The 26,882-nt window shown below is 41.2% G+C and overlaps 1 protein-coding gene and 1 long non-coding RNA gene across 11 annotated transcripts in view; one reads left to right on the top strand and one right to left on the bottom strand.

Annotated features, from left to right (window-relative positions):
* The first annotated feature begins 705 nt into the window (after positions 1-705).
* LOC143523118 (uncharacterized) lies at positions 706-11,876 on the top strand. 9 transcript variants are annotated; one of them, XR_013133222.1, is made up of 6 exons: positions 706-1,461; positions 1,959-2,072; positions 2,208-2,301; positions 3,808-3,910; positions 4,941-7,581; positions 7,870-11,876. It is a non-coding gene; the product is annotated as an uncharacterized LOC143523118 (long non-coding RNA). The 9 variants fall into 9 exon arrangements; XR_013133218.1 differs by having other exon boundaries at positions 4,936-7,581; XR_013133220.1 differs by having other exon boundaries at positions 2,208-3,251; positions 4,936-7,581.
* Positions 11,877-13,091: 1,215 nt separating this feature from the next.
* The window catches only part of galnt14 (UDP-N-acetyl-alpha-D-galactosamine:polypeptide N-acetylgalactosaminyltransferase 14 (GalNAc-T14)), a 46,695-nt gene continuing 32,904 nt past the window's right edge, over positions 13,092-26,882 (bottom strand). Inside the window, exons 9-16 of one of the 2 annotated variants that reach the window (XR_013133215.1) lie at positions 25,760-25,863; positions 25,416-25,542; positions 20,541-20,633; positions 20,356-20,439; positions 19,667-19,811; positions 14,726-14,845; positions 13,919-14,248; positions 13,092-13,370 (exon numbers count right to left, since the gene is read on the bottom strand). Coding sequence is in view for 1 of the 2 variants with exons in the window: in XM_077017276.1 (XP_076873391.1) it covers positions 14,090-14,248; positions 14,726-14,845; positions 19,667-19,811; positions 20,356-20,439; positions 20,541-20,633; positions 25,416-25,542; positions 25,760-25,863 (832 nt within the window). In the remaining variant the exon portion in view is untranslated. Of the gene's footprint in view, positions 14,249-14,725; positions 14,846-19,666; positions 19,812-20,355; positions 20,440-20,540; positions 20,634-25,415; positions 25,543-25,759; positions 25,864-26,882 lie in introns of both variants that reach the window. The other variant, XM_077017276.1, reaches the window with a different exon arrangement.

Genomic DNA, 26,882 nt, shown 5'->3' with positions numbered 1-26,882 from the left:
AAAGGAAATGAGGTTCAACCATGAGCTTCCCTTTCAGTAATGGAAAACTAACATCTGTCAGGTTAATATTCAAACAGTGGACCCAGTGTGTAAACTCAGATGTTTACTGGAATATGAGAAGAAGTGTGTCCAGAAGGCAGAGGACAAGAAGATGTTTTAGTTCTCATACCAAAAGTAGGAGAGATCTCTCCCATGTTACAGAGCAAAATGACAGATTCAAGTTTCTTGCTCTGGAAGGGGAATAAAAAGCAGGGGGTGACATGAAGGAGAAAGGGCAGCAGTTCAGCAGCGCCCCCTGCTGTCCCACCTCTGCACACGCCTGCCAGTAGCTGCCTGTGGTGCATCATTAACAGCTCTACTGGGAGTGGAAACTCGCTGCTGGTATTTCACTGGAATGATTAATATGTCCTTGAAAAATCCAAAGTGCTTCTGCATTATACATCCTGGAAGAGGTTTCAGATTAATTCATCTTCAGTGTCTTACAGCTTTCTGGGAACGTTTTAAATGTAAATTGCTTTTGATGGAATGTGTTTTGTTTAGCCTCATGTCACATGCTCAGTCCAGTTTGCTAGTTCAGTCTGTCACTGATAAACTGGGAAACATATGAATGCCTAAAAGGCCTGTAGTGTTGTGACGATGCACGCAGGAAGCAGCCCACAATGACAATGCCAAAGTCCATTTATAAAACCTGCATTATCAGCAGACTCAGTGCATCTGGGATAATTACTGTTCATTGCACATCTCTATTACATACTGCTGTACATTCACATTCTCAGCCTCTGGCACACACACTTACCGGGAGCAGCACACGTATACTGTTTCTATGACGATGACTGGATGTGGCCTTTGGTGTTATCAGCATGTTGCTCTGCCTGACCTGATACATGAGCTTCAGCGGCTACAATGGAGCTTCAGAACCTGCACATGGAGCTTCAGGACCTACACATGGAGCTTCAGGACCTGCACATGGAGCTTCAGGACCTACACATGGAGCTTCAGGACCTGCACATGAGCTTCAGGACCTACACATGGAGCTTCAGGACCTACACATGGAGCTTCAGGACCTGCACATGGAGCTTCAGGACCTGCACATGGAGCTTCAGGACCTACACATGAGCTTCAGGACCTGCAAATGGAGCTTGAGGTGCTACACGTGAGCTTCAGGACCTACACATGGAGCTTCAGAAGCTGCATAAGGAGCTTCAGAACCAACACATGGAGCTTGAGGAGCTACACATGGAGCTTCAGGAGATACACATGTAGCTGTCAGGAGCTGCACATGAGCTTCAGTACCTACACATGGAGCTTCAGGACCTACACATGAAGCTTCAAAACCTAGCATTAGCTAGGTTAGCTATGTGAGCTGTGGTATCAGCTGTTGTACCAGTGAGCTCTGGTACTAGCGGTAGACTTGGGAAGTGCCTTAGGAGAAACAGCTATGGAAGTGAACAATCCATTATGGTAAAAAGCTTCAATGCCATTTTATGATATTTTGTAAGATTGTTCTGAAGGCAATGGAAATTACATTTTAGACAATGAAACATCATAGTTGTAGTAGTTTAAAGAGAGTTTGAATAGTTGTAATGTCCTCTTTCTGTTTCCTAAAGACACATTTGATAAGTGACATTTCATCACCTTTTCAGGCCTGATATTGGCTGTTGCAAAACTGCTCCCTGATGTTTATCATGGTCCTGTGGTAGGGAACTGGTCTTGTGACCGGAGGGTTGTGGGTTCGATTCCTAATCCTGAGGCCATGACTGAGTTGCCCTTGAGCAAGGCACCTAACCCCAACTGCTCCCTGGGTGCCGGGCTAGGGCTGCCTACCGCTCTGGGCATGTGTGCACCACAGCCCCCTAGTAATCACTAGTGTGTGTGTTCTAATTGCACAGATGGTAAATGCAGAGTGAAAAAAAAATCACAATTGACAAATATTTCACTTTTTTTCCTTTTACTGGTAGCCTGGACCTCTGTGAGCTGGATCTCTATGAGCTGGATCTCTGCTGCTGCTGGGGCTATGTTCCCGTAGTGGGACTTACTTTATTGTTTTGTCACACATGCTGATTTAGCCAATGGTGAGTGGGGGCAGAGCATTCTCCACTCCCTAACTAGTGGCTGTCAGAGGAAAAGTCCCAGACCTCCAATACCACCTTACTTCCATCAGCCACTGCCAATCTAAACCAAATCCAATGTTTGCATTATTGCAACAGGGGGACAGGCACACAGTAAAGTGGCTTCACTTGGGTGCAGGCTGTGTACCGGATAAAATGATCTTGACAGCAGTGAGTTATCCAGCACTAAGAGGTGAGTTATCCAAAACTAAGAGGTGAGTTATACAGCACTAAGATGTGAGTTATCCAGGACTAAGAGGTGAGTTATCCAGCTGTAAGAGGTGAGTTATCCAGTACTAAGAGGTGAATTATACAACATTAAGAGGTGAGTTATCCAGTACTAAGAGGTGAGTTATCCAGTACAAAGGGGTGAGTTATCCAGCTCTAAGAGGTGAGTTATACAGCACTAAGAGGTGAGTTATACAACACTAAGAGGTGAGTTATCCAGTACTAAGAGGTGAGTTATAAAGTAAGTACTAAGAGGTGAGTTATCCAGTACAAAGGTGTGAGTTATCCAGCTCTAAGAGGTGAGTTATACAGCACTAAGAGGTGAGTTATCCAGCACTAAGAGGTGAGTTATACAACACTAAGAGGTGAGTTATCCAGCACTAAGAGGTGAGTTATCCAGCACTAAGAGGTGAGTTATACAACACTAAGAGGTGAGTTATCCAGCTCTAAGAGGTGAGTTATCCAGCACTAAGAGGTGAGTTATCCAGCACTAAGAGGTGAGTTATATAACACTAAGAGGTGAGTTATACAGTACTAAGAGGTGAGTTATCCAGTACTAAGGGGTGAGTTATTCAGCTCTAAGAGGTGAGTTATACAGCACTAAGTGGTGAGTTATCCAGCACTAAGAGGTGAGTTATCCAGCATTAAGAGGTGAGTTATACAACACTAAGAGGTGAGTTATCCAGCTCTAAGAGGTGAGTTATACAGCACTAAGAGGTGAGTTATCCAGCACTAAGAGGTGAGTTATCCAGCACTAAGAGGTGAGTTATACAACACTAAGAGGTGAGTTATCCAGTACTAAGAGGTGAGTTATACAGTACTAAGAGGTGAGTAATCCAGTACTAAGGGGTGAGTTATCCAGCTCTAAGAGGTGAGTTATACAGCACTAAGTGGTGAGTTATCCAGCACTAAGAGGTGAGTTATCCAGTACTAAGAGGTGAGTTATACAGTACTAAGAGGTGAGTTATCCAGTACAAAGGGGTGAGTTACCCAGCTCTAAGAGGTGAGTTATACAGCACTAAGAGGTGAGTTATCCAGTACTAAGAGGTGAGTTATACAGCACTAAGAGGTGAGTTATCCAGTACTAAGAGGTGAGTTATACAGTACTAAGAGGTGAGTTATCCAGTACTAAGGGGTGAGTTATCCAGCTCTAAGAGGTGAGTTATACAACACTAAGAGGTGAGTTATACAGCACTAAAAGGTGCTGACTAATAGCACCCGAAACACATATGCTAGAATTGATCTCCACGTCCAGGGAGCATGGACACTAAAAGCATTAACAATGCTCACACACTATGTTCCACTTTAATAAAGATAAAACTATAAACAAACGCATTATTAGAAACAAGGGAGGTGTTCATTCAGCTCTCGTAAACCCTTTCATAGTTTGTTCAAACTGTTAAAACCATGTCAACTGTTTTAGTCAAATTGTCTAACTGATGTATTTTCTTTGTGTATCTGTGTCTGGCAGGTTTGATGGATGTCATGCACAGAAGTGAAAGACGATGCAGACATGTACTACCTTAAAGGAGAATGTCAACATAACAGAGCTGAGCCCTGCAGCTGGACACATGGTATGACAGGTTCAACTTGAAGTTCATTTAAATGGAAATATGGTCTTTATGGAAGGTTAGTTACATGGGAATATATGGAAGGTTATGTTTACTTATGTGTGTGCATCTTAGTTGTGTGTGTGTGTTAATTTGTGTTTATTCGTAGCACTAGACACTTGTCTTACACACTGTGTTGCACCAATGTCTCGTTTATGTTCGTGTACTTAATTGTGTGTGTGTTAGGATTTGGGCTCAGGTTAGAGTTAGGGTTAGGGTTAGGGTCTGTCTTTGTGCTATGTGCTATTTGGTCCAGTCATTATAATATTATAATATCATTATAATAAAGTCATTATAATGCATTTGTATCAGCATCCTGCCTCACCCCCTCGCATTACTCTACCTCAACAATATCCAAATAAATGCAAAATAATTAGCATAATCTGCATCTGTAGAGAAATCGAAGAAACCCTGCCTGTCAAATTACTTTTCTTGTTTCACTGTGTCCAATTTTGTCATATTCAGGAGTTCTTTCAAGTGGTTGTAGTTCATAGTTCATAGTGTTCAGTGTTCATTGTGTTTACAATGCTGCAGTGTTCAGTGTTTACAATGCTTCAGTATTCATAGTGTTTGTAATGGTTCAGTGTTCATAATGTTTACAATAGCCCTAAATGGTGATGGCCTTTCATCATTACTGAGGCATATTGATTGAAAGAGCCTCTCAACACTGTATTGATTTACAAATGTTCCAGTTTCTCAAGATGGCTAAATGGCTGTGTTGACCATTTAGATGCCATTAAATAGATCAGTCATCATTTACAGCATAATTGAATTGCACCACGGTTTTGTTAGAGCTTCAGTGGGAGCAGATCAACACCACGTCAGTGTTCAACAAGAAAACAGTCTTTACTGCTGGCAGCACCTGCATCTTGCAAAATGTATGTGTTGTATGTGGTGTATATGCGTCAGCTGTGTATATGTGTCAGGTGGTCTATATGTGTCAGCTGGTGTTTATGTGCATGTTCATACAGCTCGCTTTCTTTCCCTAGAACAGGCAGTGAAGCTGAAAGAAGCTTTTACTCCTGACAGGTTAGTGTCTTCACTGACAGGTTAGTGTCCTCACTGACAAATCACACATCTCAGCTAGCATTCTTCATCTGAGCACAATGGCAGTTTTTCTTGTCATTTTGCCTTCCTTTGTGGCAGTTGCAGATGTGGAAGTGTTGCTATTCAGAGACTAATTTTGGCATGTCTTATCCAGTGTACAGATATATGTACTCTGTACAGTACAAAAAAAGGCATGTTTTAGTAGCAACTAGATGGAATAGTGTCCTTTTCCTCAGGTTTAAAACCTTAGGCAGAGGTTTCTGTTCACACTCATGTTATATTAATGTAGTGATGGTTGGTAACACCCATGCTCACGTTTTTAATTATTAATTGTAGGAATAATAATTCTCTTAAAAGTCAGTGCTGAAACAGGAGCTTTGGAACAGCCTGACATCATGGCACTTAATGGACACCCAATAAATTCAATCATGTTGTCAACATGACCGTACTCCACACTAACTGACAGAATGAATACTATTAAGGACTAGAGATTTACCCACACCTTTAGACCAGTATTAGTTTTGATATTAGTATTGGTATTAGTGTTGTTGTAATTTTTTGGATTTTTTAACTGGAGATTTTCAAGCTGTAGAGAACCAGGTCCATCAGGTTTTAGGTAACAGTATCACTGACAACTGCCTAAAAAATTCATATCCAAAATCAAGCAATTGGCTATGGAAATTCGTTTGACAGTAACATGTGAATGGGACTGAAGGAGATGGCAGTTTGAGTCTAAAAATATTACCACCACCTACAACCACTGCTTTATTCACTCACTGAAAAAGCCCGTTAAAGACTCATAAAGACTGATGAAGTCTGATAAAGACTATTAAAGACTGATAAAGACTGATGAAGTCTGATAAAGACTGTTAAAGACTAATAAAGACTGATTAAGTCTGATAAAGAATGTTAAAGGCTGATAAAGACAGATGAAGACTGAAAAAGACTGTTAAAGACTGCTCCACCTTTGTGTTAAGTGACCTTAACTGTTGTGTCTTTTTTCTCACTCATCCCTTGTGCCTTCCTCCACCACATCTCTGGCATTTCCAGCTGAATGGCTATACAGGGTAAATGTGCCTTTTCCCTTCTGAAACGTCTGTCCACTGTTTTCACTGTAAACCCAAACCCTTGTGTGTCTTTCTGTTTGTGGAGCGTTGAACAGATGAGAGAGGCTGAAGCTCATGGTGGAGGTGGGTGATAAATTAGCCCTATCGTTATGCAGTTTAATCTGTAAATTATTACTATGTGTGACTTGGCTCCTAAGCAGTTAAATGTTGTGCTGATTCGAAACAGCATTAAGCAGAAAGGCCCATAGGGCATCACAGCGCAGTCAGCCCATTGGGTGCCCTGTGTTTGCTGTGTAATTACAAAACCACAACAGCCAAATGCAGATCAATGGCTGTCTGAGAGAAGGCAGGCACACACCACTGTGGCAAAAGCACAAACTCAGCTGCTCCCTTGAAAAATACCACACACACACAACATCTAATGTCACAACAAAGCATCCCTGTTCAGACTGAGATTAGCTGGCATAGAAACACAAGGCATAAACAGAACTTCACTGCCAGCCTGATACAATCAGCCAGATTGTACCATTTCACTGGCTTCCAATTCAGAACATATACCTTTTTTTATACAGTTATATAGGCACTTATCTCTTGATCAATTTTTACATTCAGCACATTATACTTTTCTGAATTCTATGGTATTCCATATAAATGAATTAAGTTATATTTATATATGGTCTTTTGAGGAACCCAAGGTTGCTCCACAATAAACACACACAGCTTTAACATCCAGTCACACGTGTATTTATGATGTAGCATTTTAGAGTGTTTTTCCTTTATACATTATTTGGATATTTCTTATGCAGCATATCAAACTAAATTCAACTGAAATAAACTAAATGAACTAAACAAAACTAAATTATGAATTATGTAAATGGAAATTTGCAGTGTGACTCCTCCCATCAGGCATGTCTGTGTGTGAATTTGTTTGTCCATGTCCATATATGTACTTCTGTGACCTATCTACCTACCTAAGTGTCCTCTGTGCACTTAAGTGTGTGTCTTGCCTTTGTTGTTTGTCTACTGTTGTCTTGACTATGTGGCATTGCGTGTTGCTTGTTTTGTTGTTTATCTGCGCTAACCGTGCCTCCAGTGCTGCATGCTGCGTCTACCTTGGCATCTGGCTCTCACCATAGCAACGTTAGTGACCAAAATGAAAAGCGAGCAACTAATTTGAGAGTTAGAATTCTTTATGGCTTTGTGGAAGGCAACCAAGAAAACACACATTTTGAGAAAAGTAAGCATTCAAGCTTTGTGAATTGTGACTAAGGGAATAGAATTCAAAAAAAGTTTTCACATTTTTTAATGTAACAATGGAAATCTGAGCATAATCAATTTTTTAATAATCAATCAAAAATGTAATTAATAAAATTGCTGCAGCACGACCCAAAGGTAATTGAATACAAACACAATGTTCCACACTATAAATAGTTCAGTTTAAACCAAGGGAGTGGAAGAGGACGGTGACTGATGTGTGACGTGGAGGATTGCCTGGATACTGGTTGGGGCAATGTAGATTAGGTGGGTACTAATCTACATAATAATCTAAATATGATGTGAATCTGAAAATGTCATGGGACATGTCATTTGTCATGTCTCTTTATGATGTAATTCATTTACCATATCTCTTTATAATGTCATTCCTTTAGCATGTCTCTTTATGATGTCATTCATTTAGCATGTCTCTCTATGATGTAATTCCTGTAGCATGTCTCTTTATGATGTCATTCATTTGCCACGTCTCTTTTTGATGTTTTTCCATTGATTTTCTCCCCCACAATCCTCTATGTTCATCACACCTGACTGCAGAGATCCAACCTGACATAGGTATCATCACATGCACTACAAAGCAGAAATATAACCTGGCAGTCTGATTGCTGAAGTCATATAGAACAGCCTCTGCCTAAAAAACCAGATACAGATCATAAATGTAGTGTACACAGGGTCCAGATTTTATTGAATCAAGTGTGAACACACTAAAGTTCAATCACCAGCAGCAAGAAGGGCCTTAAATATCACTAATTTGTCCAGACAGTAGTTCTGTGGCAGTCAGGAGCATAAGCATTGGTGGAACACAATAGCATAACGAGGCACAAATGTTAAGACCGGGATGAAAGAGATAACAGCACGCCTCTTCAGGGGACAGACAGTTTGGAAGGGGATCAATAAGAGCACGACTTCACTGCTCTGCACCAGCCACACAGATCAATGTGTCAGACTGAGCGAAGAAACACGAGCAAGCAGTGCCAAAATATCCAGCTCTTCCTCTTGCCTTCATTCATTAACCCCGCCTCTATTTGTTAACTCCGCCTTAATTCATTAACCCCGCCTCCATTCTTTAAACCAACCTTCATTCATTAAACCCACCTCCATTCGTCAACCCCACCCTCATTCTTTAAACACACCTTCATTCTTTAAACCCACCTTCATTCATTAAACCCGCCTCCATTTGTTAACCCCACCCTCATTCTTTAAACCCACCTTCATTCATTAAACCCGCCTCCATTCATTAACCCCGCATTCATTATTTAAACCCACTTTCAATCATTAACCCCACCTTCATTCTTTACCTCCATCTTCATTCTTTATTTTTTATCTCCGCCTTCTTTGTTTTCTCTGTCTTCTTTGTTTTGTCGTCTTATCTAACTACTATGAAAAGTGCCTATAGCCATTTGAATTCAACTTCTCCAGTTCAGGCTGTGCAGTACTGGCAGGGTGCCAAAAACTGCCTCAGAAGGCACTAGGCAATAAGCAGCAGTACTAAACTCATAGACACATACTCGGCAATAAAGGAGATCGATTGAGGCCCCACAGTTCCTGATCTTTCAACAGGCAGGGGCGGATAGAAGTCATGGAGAGATGCTTTAACTGCAGATGGGGCGGAGTGAGTGGAAAATCCTGCCTGACTGCCTGAGATCCTGCAGGGTTGCAAAAACAAAGACACAGTGTAGTACATCTCATTACCCACTTACCATCAACACAGACACACGCTCAGAGAAATGGCTAAATAATGGGAACAGTGTTACTGAGCTTTTGAGCATTGGACTCACTGGCACAAAACCTTGGCAGTCAGTATATCAGGGTACATTTATCAGAATGTTTAATCTGTTGCATAATCTGTTGAATAATTTGCACCTGCGTGAAAATAACTCGGGTGGAAAATCGAGGAGGTTATCACCTTCCAATTTGAGATGCATTTGCATACAAGCTCGTAAATTCTTTCTGACACATGTTGATATTAGCAAAGCTAATAAGGTAGATTCTGCACACACACCTTTGAGTTCCTGAACAGACTGAAGGCTGGAACAGTGTTGAGATGTTTCAGTAACTCCAACACTGAATCCTGTATACATAATGCATTCTAAACGTATGAGTTATGTTACAAGACGTGAATGGTACTCTGTAATGATTGACGAGTTATGAATGTGTAGCACATCAAAAGGCATAAACAAACAAGTATATACAAGCAGAAATGCAAGTTCAGTGTAAGTTACAGTGACACTAATTTGTCATGTTTATGTATGTCATATATAAACATATATTTTATGTTTATGAGTTTGTTTATAAGTATACAAATACTATTATAAGGCACTATGTATTTCTTATGATGTTTTGAATTACATTAATAATGTTTAATGTTCATAGTATGGTCACTGCTGTTCCATTGTAGAGCATATAGCAATTTATATTATGACTGATATTTCAGGAAAAGCTGTTACTAAGCAGGTTTTGTTAGTATATCAGTCTTAAAAGTACAATGTGAAGCTGAACAACTCATATAATTTATTCATATAACACAATTCTACAACTTCACTGGATCCACAGTGCTGTTTAACAGTTAAAGACATTAGATAAAGTCATTAAAAAATGTAAAAAACAAATTTACAAGGCATAAAACTATTTATTATTTTAATATTTTACATTGTCACATGTCCTTATAATGAAACATTTTAGAGTTTTTTTGTTCTTGATACATTGCTTGTGTTTGTGTTATTAGATAAATTCTTTAGTTTATATATTATTCTCAGTGAAATATTCAGAAGCCTTTATACTGTATATGCAGCATATCAAGCCCTTTACACTTAACTAAACTGAATTAAACTTAAAGGTTTAATCAAAACCAAATTGATCTTACGTTTTTTTTTAAAGACTACAACTATTTAAAACTATCAGGTACATTGCCTGTATCTAAAGATGAATTAACAAAGTCCAAAACTGTGCACTCAGAACCTGGCAAAATAATGGAGTCTGACCTAAAACGGCTCAGAAGCAGAGGACAATGTTAGCTCTGATCATCTCACAATGTGATGTACCCTGAAGCCATGACTTTACAAAGACAGCAGTGTGAAATCAGTCCACGGGACACTCAGCAAGCTTCTGCTGTCTCATGTGGCTGACGTGAGCTGTTTATGGTGGGTGGAGCTATTTATGTTGAGGGAGCTGTTTAGGGTGGGTAGAGCTGTTTATAGTGGGTGGAGTTGTTTATGGTGGGTGGAGCTGACATTTGTCAGTTGAGTGCAGGGAGAACTAATTGGTTGCAACTTGCCTGATTCACCCAAACAGCTATTTTAGTTTTAGTATGATGACCATCCTCCAAACGTGTTCAGAAGGCCAGAGAGGTCATCATAAGTGACCAGAGGACTGCAAGCTCATTCCTCACTGCCTAAAGACAGTAATGTGTATAAACACGACTGCCTGGCTGCATTTGGTGTATTGTTTTAATAGAGGACTTGAAGCAACCTTGGGGAATAATACTAGCAGTGAGAAAGCTGGACTCACTATTGAGCATCAGATATGCAGTAAATTGTTCTTCCCTACATCTTGTGACATGCTGCTGAAATGAAGCTAACATTCTGTTCATAAGTTTAATTACATGTATTTTTAAAGATTTTTCAGTCTAGTTGTATGTCCATTTATATTTAAAATTGCAATTTTCTTTTTCTTTTTTGATTACTGTCACAGAAATGATCCAAAAATAAATAAATAATTTTTTTAAGAAATGTGTTTCATTCAGACAGCACAATACTGTCATTAAGGTCACCCCAAAGAACATTTTATGCATAATCATAAAGAATCCTGACAGGAGAATCTCTTCCCCTTCTGAAGACAGTATGCTGGAATGGAGCAATGGAGAACACATGTTCACCCATATCGATCTGCTCTGAGTCTGCCTGGAAACTCAAAGTGCTTCTCTGTTCTTTAGACTTCTCATTGCAGCTCAGAAACCAGCTTGTCCTTCAAACACATTTGCATGGCATGGAGACGGCCTGGATCCTGGCTCCTGGATCCTGGCTGGATGTAACAGCTGGGTTATAGCAGGATGGGGCGATCTGGGCCTGAGAACACACTCACTCTCCTTTGCTGTGATTCCTCTGCTGAATTGAATCTCTCATGTACTCCAATCCCCAGAGTTTTCTGGGAGGCCACTGTCATGTGGTCCTGCCTCCCCCCTGTCAGTCTTGTCTTTTGTTTTGTTCTCTGTGTGTTTTGAGTGTCTTTTATTTTGACATTTCCTAGTTGTCTCTGTTTTCACACCCCTGCCGTGTTCTCTGCCCCTCGTTATCACTTTCAGGTGTGTCTTGTTGTGTCCCTTGTTTAGTATTTAAGTCCTGTGTTTGGTCTCTGTGGTTGTGGGTTATTGTAACTTGTGAGTTGAATGTTGTTAAGCTGTATAGTGTAATTTGTGAGTATTTGGTTTGTCTCTATGACTTTTGTGGTTCTTGCTTCTTTTGTGTTAGTTTTATTGTTATCTTTGGTCTTTGTATGAGTTGTGTTGTTTTTGTGTTAGACATTTACATTAAACCTCTTGAAAGCTGCATATGCGTCCCACTGGCTAAGCCAGGTTTGTTACAGCCACATTATGCTGGAAATTGTTCAAAACAGCCTTATTTCTTATAGGTACACTTACAAAAAGTCAGGAATTTTGCAGGATTATAGTCAGGTGTATGACGAATTAATGAAACTTATACTTATATAGTGCCTTTCAATATACCCAGGGCTACTTTACAATTAGCAGTTACAAACCTTTGCATCCAATCACACACTGGTGATAAACCAGTTACTCCAAACAGGTGATGATTTCATTTTCATATGCGGGTTGAAACTAATTCAGCTGTGTGGAAGGCTTAAAACGAACAGCCAATGATGAACAGCTAATGATGAACAGCCAAACTGCTACAAAGGTGAGGTTGTGGAAGACAGTGTCATGTCACAGGTCAGATACAATGGCAACACTGAGCACAGCCAGTATTTATACTGCAGCAGTGTTAAGAACTCTCCTGGGTTAACAGACCCATAGAATTTATGTTTTACTGCAAGCGTCTGACCCATTTTTAGCATTACAGCTGCTAATGAAGATAAGAGGACAGGCCTAGTTAGAGGTAACTGGAAACTCCCTCCATGTCCTGTCTGAACATTTGTGGTTGTGTCTGGTCTTTATATAGTGGCTTAAAGCAGACAGCATCCACTCTCTGGGCAACACAGGAAAACCACACAGTGTGACAGCACGCCTTCCCTCCCACTCTAGAGCTGAACTTCAGCTCTGCAGGAGAGCACTGGGCTCTGGGGGTTTGGATTAATCCGCTGGGAATGATAGACTGGACAAAATGGAGTCATACTATATATCTGTTCATCACCATCTAGAAGAGTGTTTGGTTGTCACTAGTCATCTTATGTGAAGCAAATCTCTCACCACATTATACTATCTAGCATTAATTTCCCAACATTCATTCATCACACAATTTTCTAGAAATGTAGGTGTACATTAGGTGTGATGCCGTCACAATTTGCATTAGATGTACTATCATCAGTAGTCAGTTTCTGTTTACATGGCGGCTGCTGGCTGAGTAATTTTGAGGTGGCAGATTGCTGTCAGCCCAGCAGAGACATTGATTGAGTAAAGACTCCTGTAACACTGCTGTGATGATACACTCATGCCAACACACCCAGTACTAGGACAGTGCCATGTCTGATACACTCATACCAGTACACCTAGTACAAGACACAGGTACTTCATTAAGAAAAATAGGTAATTTATTGAATGTTGATGTGCAGGTTCATTACACAGATGTGTTGCTTTGGGGCAAATTTTAAAGGTAAAACTTCTTTACATATAGTGCTTCATTGTTCTGTTAAAGAGTGTGCCCAGAAGTTTTGTGTGTCCTGCAGGATTGTGGGTGTCCCAAAGGATTGTGTGTGTCCTGCAGGATTGTGGGTGTCCCAAAGGATTGTGCATGTCTGGTAGGATTTTGTCTTCGCAGCTAGCCAGCCCTGTTTTGCAGAACACCAGTGTGATTGACACTCCCAGGGTCCTGTGTGGAAAGCAGCACAGGGTCAGCACCCCTTACACACCAATATCAACATCATCATCATCATCTAGACTGTAAGCATCAATCAATCAATCAATCAATCAAAGTTTATTTGTATAGCGCTTTTCACAACACATGTTGTCACAAAGCGCTTTACAGGATTTAAAAGGTTAACAATACTATGGGTCCAGAACCCTAATGAGCAAGCCAAAGGCGACATCACATACGCAGATGACAGGTCAAAGCCACATAAGAATGGGAGCTGATAAAAAAACAAACAGCACAATAATAATAAAAACAGCACATTTGTGTGAATATTAGCTATGATTTATGAAATATGATTTATGATTCAAACCTAAAGGACATAACCTAAAATAACCTCAAAACCCTGTAAATCACCTTATATAGCAGAAAAAATTCTGTTGGTTAGCAAAGGAGAATCCGTTGACCTAACCATATTACTCTTAGTCTTAATGTTTCTACATTTTAGTCTTTTGTGTTTAATATTTTGATTTCACATCAGCTCTTTCTGGATTGCAGTCCTCTTTTACCTTATGTGAGCTACAGAAGAAGTGAATGAAGTGGATCAGAAGGGTATGGGTGAAGTTTCTCCTGGAGATACACTCTGAAGGCCCTCCTCTCTCTCTCTCTCTGTCTCTCTCTCTCTCTGGTGTTCTGCCGTCCTCTGTCTCTGGGCTGGGGAGGCCCGGTGGGGTCAGGGATCATGCGAAAGGCATCTCCCATCTCTGTGTGTGGGCCGACGGCTCACAGGGGCTGATCACCAGCATCCTGCTGCTCTGCATCCCGTCTAACGCCATCTCGCTGTCGAGGCAGAAGCGTGATGTCTGGTGCTCCAGATGGGTGCCTGATTTTTGCCAGCGCTGAGGAAAACACACACACACACACACACACACACACACACACACACACACACACACACACACACACACACACACACACACACGAGTAAACATGAGCTGAGCATGCAAACAACATACCTGCATCACACACTGTATCATCCTACACTCTCCCGCATGTTCATCTTCTCTCCTTACAACAAACCCCGGTGGAAAATCTGCTACACCCACCCAGAAACACATCAGTCATCACCGCTGTGACAAATGTGACACAGGGAGCCGTTTCCAGCCGCATGCGGGAGAAAGAAGATTCTCCTCTGAGCCTCCATCTAATTCTCGGGCTGTCTGACCGTAGATGCCGTATCAGGAAGCCCTGCAGCAAGCCATCTGACAGGGAGGTAAGGAAGGTTTGATTTACTGCCTGTAAGATAGCCTGCAAGGCGGGGCTTCCTGGTAGGCGGGGCTTCCTGCTACGTGGGGCTAATAGCAAGTTGGGGTGACCTGTTTGCCATCGCTGATGTTGCAGGGCACAAGTAGAATCTGGGAGGCTGGAAAGGTGGTGGAGACAGACAGGCAGTTCTGCTGCTGACGTATCTGCTGCCCATGTGTGTAGATCCACTCCTGAAAGGCAGATTTAATCCAGGGGGGTGAAAATGGCACACAGCTAATCCAGTGGAAGAAACTGCACAATGAAGACACAATGAATGTTTTTTTTCATTCATATATCAGACTTCTCTACCTGTCAATTAGCAGAGAGGTGCAGATTTTACTAGGAAAATGATCTTTTCGTGGTCTCTTCATCTGCTTCTAGCCTGTTAAGACCTACTGGTACCCTGTAAGCATTTATCTGGTGTCTCAAGAAACCTACTGAGACCTTGCCGTCATCGAGCCGTCGGACTGGGTGTTTTACAACAGCTGTGCGTTTGTTTCTGAGTCTCTGTAACGTGTCAACTGCTGTTTGTTCACAATACATTAGCTAAGACAACATCTACCTCCACAACACCAAACGTTGTGTGTGTGTGTGCTGAACACTCCAGCTGAATATGAAGCTACAATGCTGCTTTACATTTGGGAAACACCTTGATGTCTTTTACACACAGTCAAAATAATTTGTTTTCTTGACAAGTAAACAAGCTAGCCACTTTAAAAACGTCCATGAGCTTCAATGAATTCAAATGTTAAAACAGACAGGACAGTTCCTTAAAGAAAAAGAAATGACAAAGAAGCTGTTTACTCATGTAAGGTTGTTTACTCATGTAAGGCTGTTTACTCATGCAAGGCTGTTTACTCATGCAAGGCTGTTTAAATGTGGCCATGTCCCAGACAGCATGTTAGTATGGTGCTGAGATGCAGATCTGTAAGGAACCCTCATTAATACAAACCAAACAAGTGCACCTGTCAGTTCTCCAACAGAACAAACACAATCACTGCTAAGTCAATGCTGAGTGAATATTTAGACCAGGGGTGTACAAAGTGCGGCCACATTCCACTGGCCTGCAGCCTCTGTTGATTTTACAGCCGAATGCGACCCGTGTTCAAATTTTCACCGGCTCGCGTTCAAATATGCTTTAATGCTGTAGGTACCATGCCAAACCAGCAGGTGGCAGCAGCACCAGCAATACATACAACAAGCTTGTTTCGAGGTGTGTCTAAAGTACGTGGAATTCAGGTATTTAAATACCTTCATCAGCTGAACATCAACTGCTAGAACATTTGATACCAGAACATACACTATATGGCCAAAAGTATTCGCTCACCCATCCAAATTATCGAAATCAGGTGTTCCATGGCCACAGGTGTATAAAATTAAGGACTTAGACATGCAGACTTTTTTTCACAAATATTTGTGAAACAATGGGTCGTTCTCAGGAGCTAGTCAATTCCAGCATGGAACTGTGATAGGATGCCACCTGTGCAATAAATCCAGTTGTGAAATTTCCTCGCTCCTAAAAATTCCACAGTCAACTGTCAGCTGTATTATAAGAAAATGGAAGTGTTTGGGAACAACAGCAACTCAGCCACAAAGTGGTAGGACACGTATAGTGACGGAGCGGGGTCAGCTATGCTGAAGCCGAAGGATGCTGAAGCGCATAGTGCGAAGAGGTCACCAACTTTCTATAGAGTCAATCAGACATCCAAACTTCATGTGGCCTTCAGATTAGCTCAAGAACAGTGCACAGAGTTTTATGGAAAGGACTTCCATGGTCAATCAGCTGCATCCAAGCCATACATCACCAAGTGCAATGCAAAGTCAGATGCAGTGTAAAACAGGCCGCCACTGGACTATAGAGCAGTGGAGGCGCATTCTCTGGAGTGACGATTCACACTTCTCCATCTGGGAATACGATGGATGAGTTTGGGTTTGGTGGTTGCCAGGAAAACGGTACTTGTCTGACTGCATTGTGCCAAGTGTAAAGTTTGGTGGAGGGGGGATTATGGTGTGGGGTTAGTTTTCAGGAGCTGGGCTTGGTCCCTTAGTTCTAGTGAAAGGAGCTCTGAATGCTTCAGCATACCAAGACATCTTGGACAATTCCTTGCTACCAACTTTGTAGAAACAGTTTAGAGCTGGTCCCTTCCTCTTCCAACAAGACTGTGCACCAGTGCGCAAAGCAAGGTCCATAAAGACATGGATGGCAGAGTCTGGTGTGGATGAACTTGACTGGCCTGCACAGAGTCCTGACCTCATCCCAATAGAACACTTTAGGGATGAATTAGAGCAGAGACTGAGAGACAGGCCTTCTCGTCCAACATGGAAGAATGGTCAAACATCCCCATGAACATACTTCTAAACCTTGTGGACAGTTGAAGCTGTTCTAGCTGCAAACAGCTGAGTTACCAGGGAACAGCTGAGAGTCGTACTCCTTAATTAACGAGCTCAAGTTACTACCGCGGAAACATAATACACCAAACTAATTATATGAAGCTTGTTAATGTGGTCACGTGGACTAAACAAATGTGACAGTCCACTGTTGTTAAACCACGGATGAGACTTACATTCCTGGACTTCATAACCAGAAATACGATTCACACCTGGACGATGTTGAGTTTTATCAACCAGGAACCTGTGGTAGAAATTCCATCCCAATTCCAAAAGAATTCAGAGAGGACGACAAAACCACCTGAAATCCAATACATTTTAGTTAAGACATTCTGAATGTGCTTGTTCAACATTTTGGTAATCTTCAAGACTTGTACATACAAAGTTCTCTTCACTTTGCATGTGATCTCTCCACTTTCTTTATTTTTTCTTTTATTTATATCTTCCCCAGGCGCAGACAAGACTGATTCATTTGAGTTCTTAAAGCAGCACCATTACCCATTTTCAATGATCACGTTAGAATAAACCAACTGAGCTCATTAACATACAGCCACGCTGCTATACTGTTTAAATTCGACACCATTTTACTTGATTTGTTCACCATTGGAGAACCGAGATAAATCCCACTTCCTCACGCATGCTTACATGAGCATGCGCACATTTAATCTCCTCCCCTGTACACATTCTCACACACACACTAGATGTTTAGTCTTCAAAGTAAATATTCTGATCCTTGTTGTTGATTCTGTTTGTTTTTTAGTAGTTGGTTTTAAGTGTGCCATTTTTTTCAGCAAGTTGTCTCTCATTAAAATTGTGGTTGCCAATATCTCCAAAGAATTCATAGTTAAGGATTTAAAAATCCTTTAGATAACAAACCATTAATTACTCTCTTTAGATTTGAATGTGACTGATTTTAATTAATAAGACTGATTAAATGAAACTGATTAATAATTGAGGTCAAATAAATTGCATCTACTTAAAAGGATTTGTTGGTGAAAACCCCCTACAACCCTGACACTAACACTACCCCTAACTCTAACCCTAACCCAACTCTGACACTAACACTACTCCTAACTCTAACCCTAACCCAACTCTGACACTAACACTACTCCTAACTCTAACCCTGACACTAACACTACTCCTAACCCTTTTGTGTTTAGCACTAAAAGACAGCTCATTTCACAGCTTTACAAATACTTCAACCACATACAACCATGACGAACTGAAAATACACTTTAAGAAAGATAGTGAAAAAAGTTCTTGCCTATATTTCTCATGGATAATTTAGACACAGGTCTGCAATAATACATAATTAATGGCAGATACTAAGAGGAGACTACTGGACTTAAGAATGTAAGGATTAATGTTGAGTGTGTAGGACGTTCCAGCGTGGAGAGAGCAGGCTAGTGGTTTGGTCTGCAGGTAAAAAGCTGTGTTAGATTAGTGGGGTGAGAACACAGGGGGCTTCTCCCTGTTTAGTGCAATTACTCCACAGCATAAAAATGTGACCTGAATGAAATGACATTACCCCACCGTAAAGGGGAGTTTTTATGGTGCCCCTGGCAACACAGACGATAATGTCATCTGTGTCGTCCTTCTGCAGTGTTCACTACTATGATGTGAGACGTTACACATTCATGGGGAACATGAAAACATTGTCTGTACCACGCTCGTCCTGATAGTGACAATAAAATGTTTTCCATTGAAATCATTTAACAGATTCATATAAATAATATTGAGCTGTCAGTATTGTGTATAAATAACCAAATTTATGCCAGTGATGAAGGCTGAGTGCTTGGGCGTATTCTCCCAACAGAAGCTTTACACAAGTCCAACACACCCTCCAGTTCATTGAGAAACTGTCATACTGCTGTTTTTCAGGGCTGTTTTCATGAATCAGGGATGGTTAACAATGGACAGTTGTATTTTGGGAATATTAATCTATCAGGAATGTACATGCATTATTATTAATTCCTTCTGTACATGGTACTGTGTTTTTGTTGCATTGGGGCTAGAGGGCCAGCTTTGTCTATGTGAAGGACACAGCATTCTGTCATTTATCCGAGAATAATAGAGACATCTCCACCATGTGCTTTATACCTTTAGTCCTGCTGACACCTGTGTACCTGCTGACACCTGCAACAAAATGTACTGAAGAGACAGTATTACTGGAAAGTAATTTGTGCTAGTAAGTCACTGACAACGCATTTCCTAAACTGCATGTAATTCAGTTGAACTCACTGTATTGCATGTATTTTTATCAGATTTTCTAAAATGATTATTTTATTTATGTTGACAAGGACCTCTGTGACTAAGGCATTAGTCTCAGTGCTGCCTTTATAAATATCTATTAAATAAATAAAATCAATCTGTAGAAATCAGCTTCTGACTCATGCGGAACATGGTGGTCCTTCTGTAACTGCAAACGGGCAAACAAAGTCTAAGGATTAAGGATCTATTACCCCTAGGTCAGCATATCCTGACTAATGTTCTCTGATCACTGATTACAAACAGGGACCCTTCCCCCCAACATACTTCATTCTCTGCTGGGAAGTGCGACTTACAGTTAATGAGTACTGACCCATGTTGCTAGGTAACAAATCTCAAAGATTTGGCAGTGGTACCTGGCTCGGAGCAGGCGAGTCCTTGGTGTTAATGCAGGGCACCAGCGTGAGCACTGGGACGTCCTGCCCCTCTACTGACCCAGCCTCCAGGCAGTTCTGCCTTTGCCGTATAACTCCGGACTTTGCATCGGAATCATCTGGAACTCTGCAAAAGAGATGTGATTTGTTTGTTATACTACTAAGATCCTTTCATTGCAACTATATAGAGCCACTCACAGACACACACACGTGATAAACGAACCTACCTATCAGAATCAACTGATTAGACCCTGCAGATCACAGCTGGAGCAGAGTGTAATGAAACCCCGCATATGTAATGAAGGATCAGATCTATAGCACGACAGACTCATTTATTCACCAGAGATGAACAAGTGTGAAACCACACAAATACACAAACATAAACCCAATATTTTAGTTAGTTTAGTTTAAATCTTAGTTGAATTTAGTTAGTTTAGTTTAAATCTGAGTTGAGTTTCTATTCTTGTGATAGAATGGGCTCGAGGTGTGTGTTGGCGTGTCTAGCACACTGTGCAGAATCCCTAAAGCTGGAGAACAATAAAAGCACCCAGCTCAACACTCTGGATGAATGGAGCCTCTTACAAATAAAACCCCTTCATCGCACAGCAAAATCAAGACATACAATGAAGATCCTCCCTCCCACCCATACAGCATGACACACACTCACTCACCTGAGCTCTGGATAAACATTGTCCAGATACCACTGGAAAGACTTGCACTTTAGATTCTTTCGTAGTTCCTGCCTACCACGAATGCTGATAAAAGAGGAGGAGAAAGAGTAGAATAAGAGAAACCGCTTGCATAACGAGGGTTTGTCTTATCATAACACACCCGTGAGACGTCTGCCATGACTCACTCCCCGTAGGACTTTCCTCGTGCTGCTGGCCGAGCTGAGTAGTAGAATAGTCTGAACTCATCCATCCACACCTCAGCGGTACGCCTGGTGTTCCTGAAACAGAGGTACAAACACAGACCGTGAGAGTGTTTCATGTGTTACTGAGCTGATCCTCAGGACAGACGGTGAGAGTGTTTCATGTGTTACTGAGCTGATCCTCAGGACAGACGGTGAGAGTGTTTCATGTGTTACTGAGCTGATCCTCAGGACAGACTGTGAGAGTGTTTCATGTGTTACTGAGCTGATCCTCAGGACAGACAGTGAGAGTGTTTCATGTGTTACTGAGCTGATCCTCAGGACAGACGGTGAGAGTGTTTCATGTGTTACTGAGCTGATCCTCAGGACAGATGGTGAGAGTGTTTCATGTGTTATTGAGCTGATCCTCAGGACAGACGGTGAGAGTGTTTCATGTGTTACTGAGCTGATCCTCAGGACAGACAGTGAGAGTGTTTCATGTGTTACTGAGCTGATCCTCAGGACAGACGGTGAGAGTGTTTCATGTGTTACTGAGCTGATCCTCAGGACAGACAGTGAGAGTGTTTCATGTGTTACTGAGCTGATCCTCAGGACAGATGGTGAGAGTGTTTCATGTGTTACTGAGCTGATCCTCAGGACAGACAGTGAGAGTGTTTCATGTGTTACTGAGCTGATCCTCAGGACAGACGGTGAGAGTGTTTTATGTGTTACTGAGCTGATCCTCAGGACAGACTGTGTGAAGTTATACCAATATTAACCAAAACTTTAAAAAGCAAGGAATCAGAGATATTTTAACACAATCTCTATTTTAAAGCCATGGAGAAAAAAATCTTACATTTCTGTATTATAACAACCTACATTTTTAGAAAGTAAAATAAATCTTTATAAAGTATCCCAATATATATATATATATACATTATATATTATATATATTATATATTATTATATATATATCAGTAGCTAACCGTGACCATTAAACCTGGGCCCGCTCAGGTCAACTAGCTAGCGGTGGTATGCTAATGACAGTTATCATACAGTTAAGCCCGCCCACTAAGAGGGAAGATATGATTGGTAAATTTTGCTGTCATTTGAAACTGGTATTGCGCTGAATTATAACTGCCTGGCCCTCTGTAAACGAACAGCGGGCATCACAGTCTTGATAGGGGGAGACACAGGCTCACAGGCTTCCACTTCCCCTCACCTTCCAACACAGATTGAATAAACACGAATAGAATCCCCACTGAGATATATATATATATATATATATATATTAGGGGTGGGACGCGATCAAAAAAATTAATCGAATTAATCGGAAGCTTTGTAATTAATTAATCGAAATTAATCGCATTTTAATCGCATTTCAGTATTTAACATGAGAAATATTCATTTAAGTTTGAATGATGAATGAATCAATGAACATAATCATAAACTTCAACATCTTGTTTATTTTTCCACCAGTCTACTACGAAGACCAATATATGTGTAGTGTGCAGAAAACAGTTCAGAACATTGGAAATTCTGACCAAAAATGTTGTTTAATTTAGGGAGTTTTGCTCAGGATATTGGAAGAATTGAAGTAAATCAGAAGATGTTTTTAATACCATTTTAGATGGTAGACTTTCTTTAATTTCCCAGGCCTCTGCCACAGGCATCTCCATAGTGCCTAGAAGTGGTCTTCTGCATGCTCAAAGCAAATGACTGGATCTTCATCATCTATAGATTCATCATCTATAATATGAGCTGTCACACCAAGATCATTCTTGTTGCTAACAGAGGTCCAGTGATCCCCAGTCAGAGCCACATTTGTGGCACTCTTCACAATAACCTGTTTTAATTCTTTCCTCATCATACAGCTGCTGGATTTTCTTCGACATTGTCTTTCTGGGGTGAGTTTCCCAAAACGTTCTTACGTACGAGGTTAAGAAGTACTTGGCGCTAAGAACGTTTTGGGAAACTCACCCCTGGACGGTAGTTCGTAACTTGCATCAGTTGACGCAATTCGCAGCGCTTCTTGTAAGCATTTATCTTCGACCACAGGGAGCGGACAACACAAATAATGTGACGCATCATGTATAAACGCGTGCGGAGTCGCGCGCCATTCGCGAAAGTTTAATCCAGTCTTAATGGTCCAATGAAGGTAATTTAAAAACCAGGACGTTTCCTCACAGGATGTGAATTACGGACGTTTGGTCACCCTATCGTACTAGGAATACATTTAGCAGCTAAGTTACCATTACTGACCTGCGCGTTAAGCTGGGCGTACACTGTGCGATTTTTGGCCCATTTTCTGCCGATTTTTCACTCGTTTCGGCTCAATCGCGTGTCGTGCATCGTATAGTTTACACAGGTAAACGAGGAGCGATTCACACCTCACGACCAACTCCCGATCAGAAATCGCAGCGTCGCAAGAACATCAAACATGTTTGAAATTCAAATCGCTCCTCGTGAGAGTATCGCACTGTTGAAGCAGCTTCATGAGCCGACCCTCCCTGCGATTTAGTCGTACAGTTTGAGCTGGAGCTGAGTACACGATTTAAAATATCGCACAGTGTACGCCCAGCTTTACCCGCAACATGTTTTGCGTTGAGGTGGTAACGAAGGGTGGAAGTGCTCCTGTGATAAGCGAACTCCTTCCTACATAAAGTGCAAATAACACTATTTTTGTTTGTACTTCCATCTGGAAGTTTCTTATATTTAAATTTCCCATCCACCAACGTAGCCTCTTCAGTCATCTCCATCATGCTCATCTTATTGTGCGTCCATATAATCTGTATGGCCGGAACTCGCGCACTGAGAAACATTCCACGGTGCAAAAGTGTCTCGTCCGTTAAATGCGTTAAAATGCGTTAATTTTTTTAGTGCGTTAATTTTCCTGTAATTAATTAATCGAAATTAACGCGTTAAAGTCCCACCACTAATATATATATATATATATATATATATATATATATATATATATATATATATATATATATATATATATGACCATCTTTAGCAAAATCATTTCATTTAGTGACCGCTGTGGTAATGTGTGCTACAGTATGTAGCACCACGCCACTAAGAGTTGTACAGACTAAAACTGTATTGCACTTTAACATCTCAGAAGTTTCATGCTGAGCTGTCTATCCCCATGGGCGAAACACAATGAAAGATAACACATTCTACGTGGTTCTGGTCCGCAAGCAGGAGTGCAGGGCCCATGATATAAATCTGTGGCAGAATAGTCAGTGAAGAGTAGCAAAAATCATTCCAGAGAGTTGGCAGTGAAAATGGCAAGAGGAAGTGGTGGTTGGTTTATGGATAAAGTTAGAATATTCCCTCTAGCACCACTCTACAGCTCATCAGGACATCGGTGCTGTTCTGTTTGTGCTATTGTCTGGATTTCAGAAACAGCCTTGTGGTATTTTTGAATGTAGTTGTTCATTTGAATGAAAAGTCGAAAACTGGTCTTGTAATGAGTTACAGGCAAATGCCACAAAACTAAGCAATTTTTTTCCGCTGATTATAAATATATTAACTATATTAATTCATATATTACCATATACTAAAGTATTAACAAATATTAACTCAAAAAGCTTTTGGCAAGTATCCTGTAAAAACGTGTAACGTTTAGCTCCGCCCCTTTGTGGGTATCCTGCCTTCGTTCCCTCCATAGTTTTCCCTTGGTTGATCTGTTCTGATTCGTCATGCCCCTTTTGTTAATCCCTGCCCAATGTTATGCCTATCAGCTGTTTTAAGTTGTTTGGGTTGTGATTCGCTTGTAATATAGTCTGTGTGGGTTCATGCTTTCTTTGTGGGTCTATTTTGTTAGGTTGGTTAATATTGTGAGTGTCTGTTGTCTCATTCTCCTGCCTCCTTGTTGTTCCAGTACTAGGGCTTCCATGATTAGTCTGGTTTCCAGTCGTCAAGGTCTGTTTAGGTTTCTAGTTTGTATCTCTGTGTCGTCTTCAATTCATTCAGGTTGCTTGTTGAGTTTCCTATGTTGTTATAAGTAAATGTCCTTTTGGTTTAGTTGTAATGTGTCTATAGTCTTGCCTGTATTGTTTGGTTGTTCTCGCTGTATGATATTTATACTTAGTTAAGCTTTGCGATGTTTTCCGTATGTCTTGTTTGTCAGTTCTGTTAGACATTGTGATTCGACCTTGTGTGACTTGTTTATTACAGTTGTCTAAGTGGTTATCGCTGTCCTTAGATCAGTGTGTATTTCTGAGTTAGTTCCGCCTCTGATTTAAATAAATGTAGTTCTCTGCAGCGATTGTGTCCGCCTCCTGACTCCGCAGCGTTACAAAACAGAAATGTTTTGGCTTCAACCAATCACCACTCACTGCTGACTATGAGCAAAAAATCCTCAGGCAACCTCATGGATATTGTAGAACAATATGTCCTTGCTCTGGCACCCTTTACTTCGCACTGATACGTAACGTCGATGCAAAATGGATGGAATCTTCATCACTATGGATCACCATTCTTCATCACTTTTTGTACCAATACCAGCAGTTGCTGCCTGTGTTTCAGTTGCAGTAGAAAGCATCTCGGTCAGAGGAGTTGGAATCTCTGAGATCTCTAATGGTAAACCCAAATGTGGTTGTTTACTGCAGTGGCATGAATTCTTTAAAGTTGCAAATGACGTATTACATGTATCAGAGGACTTGATGCATTGCAGATAATGGCATAAACCATTTAATAAGTAATTTGTAATAATATGTATTCCTTATGCATGTGACAGTGTTTTCTGATTTGGATGCATGTCCACAGTGGCATGGTCAGTAGTTTTCTGATTCGGATGGGTGTTCATTCTGATTCGGATGTGTGTGGGATGGTCAGTAGGTGAGAGCAGTGTGGCTGAAGTGTGGCTCTTACTTGATGTACGTGTTGGCATTGCCTTCGGGGAAGACGTACGGATGTTTCTTACGGAAGACATGGCCAACTCTACTACAAGGGACGATCATCAGACTTCCTCCGCACATCCACACTCGAAAAGAGATCTCTGCAGGGAGGTGAACAAGACTTCACCTTAATATCGCTGGATTTTTAGAGCAAGAAATGCTCTCATGGAGGCTGCTGTACCAAATACATCGTTATATCCTTTAGAGACTGTCCAGGTGTCGCCACCCCGTCATGCAGGCATCCACATGTGAGCTAAGTTGCAGATGATAAAACACAAGCCCTCACGTGTGTAATAATGGCTCCAGTCAGCTACTCACCAAAGTTCTCTCCTCCCCAGATGTCCATGGCCGTGTCATATTTCCCCAGGTGGTTGAACCAGGACTTATTAATCACAAAGAGCCCTCCAGCAATTATGGGTGTCCTGGGGGATTTAATGGTGTTGCAGAGTGATTAGACACAAGACCCGTAACTGACCAGAATTTCAACTTATATAAAATGGGTGTTCCTCAGAGCCGGAGTGGCTAATCGGGAGATTCGGGAAAATTCCCGATGGGCCGGCTCATGTCAATCTCTAGTTTGGGCCGATTGGGAGGGAAAAATAATTTTGGGCCGGATTTGGGCATGAAACTCCTGGGCTGAAAAAGTGGCCCACTCCGGCCCTGGTGGTCCTTATGTTTAGTAAATCTTAAGTAACCTCGAGCCTGAAAGTTAAAGTTCTTCCCACACACTCTGTCTTCTGTTTTCTCACCACAACCACTGGGCTACTGAATCATGAATCAAATAATCCCTTTAAAAGATTCTATGCAGATGTACATTAGAAATTACAGATCACATGGTCTCACATAATTTAAGGCATTCCAATGACACCAAGACTGCATCATGCTGAATCAAAAGTTAATTCTTAGTATATCAAGACTGTCACGATGACAGCTCCGGACCCCTCCTTGTGGGTGTGTCGCTACGTTGTCTGTGTGCCGTTATGTCCATGTTTGTAGTTCCGTGGGTGTGGGTCGTCTGTGAGCATGTTCGTAGTCTCACCTGTGCCCTGTCTCGTGATCACGAGGATATGTGTTAATCAACTATTTAATGTGCGTTCGCGCAATGTCTTGTCCTCGTCTTTGTCTTGAGTCCGTGCCTGTGTGAGTGATCGTGTTTCTGTGTGCTTGAGTCATCGCTCTGGACTTCACTTGTGTTTGTAATAAAGTTTATGTTTCACGTCAACGTCGATCGTCGTGCCTCCTCCTTCGGTCGTTACAAAAACAAGTGCTAGATAGGTTGACAATGACATTAACTACAGGAAAACATGAAGGTAGCCAATGCTATACTAAATTATTTTGCAGTGAAGTCTGCAATCTTCCACTATGCAGGAATGTAGTGGTGTATGACTTAATTTTCATCCTAGTAAAAAAAAAACTAAACTTAAAAACCTACAATGCCATC

Source organism: Brachyhypopomus gauderio, chromosome 9 (assembly GCF_052324685.1).
Source record: "Brachyhypopomus gauderio isolate BG-103 chromosome 9, BGAUD_0.2, whole genome shotgun sequence".
Classification (NCBI taxonomy): Eukaryota; Metazoa; Chordata; class Actinopteri; order Gymnotiformes; family Hypopomidae; genus Brachyhypopomus; species Brachyhypopomus gauderio.
The sequence above is the reverse complement of the archived record's forward strand: the minus strand, read 5'-3'. Positions and strand labels throughout refer to the sequence as shown.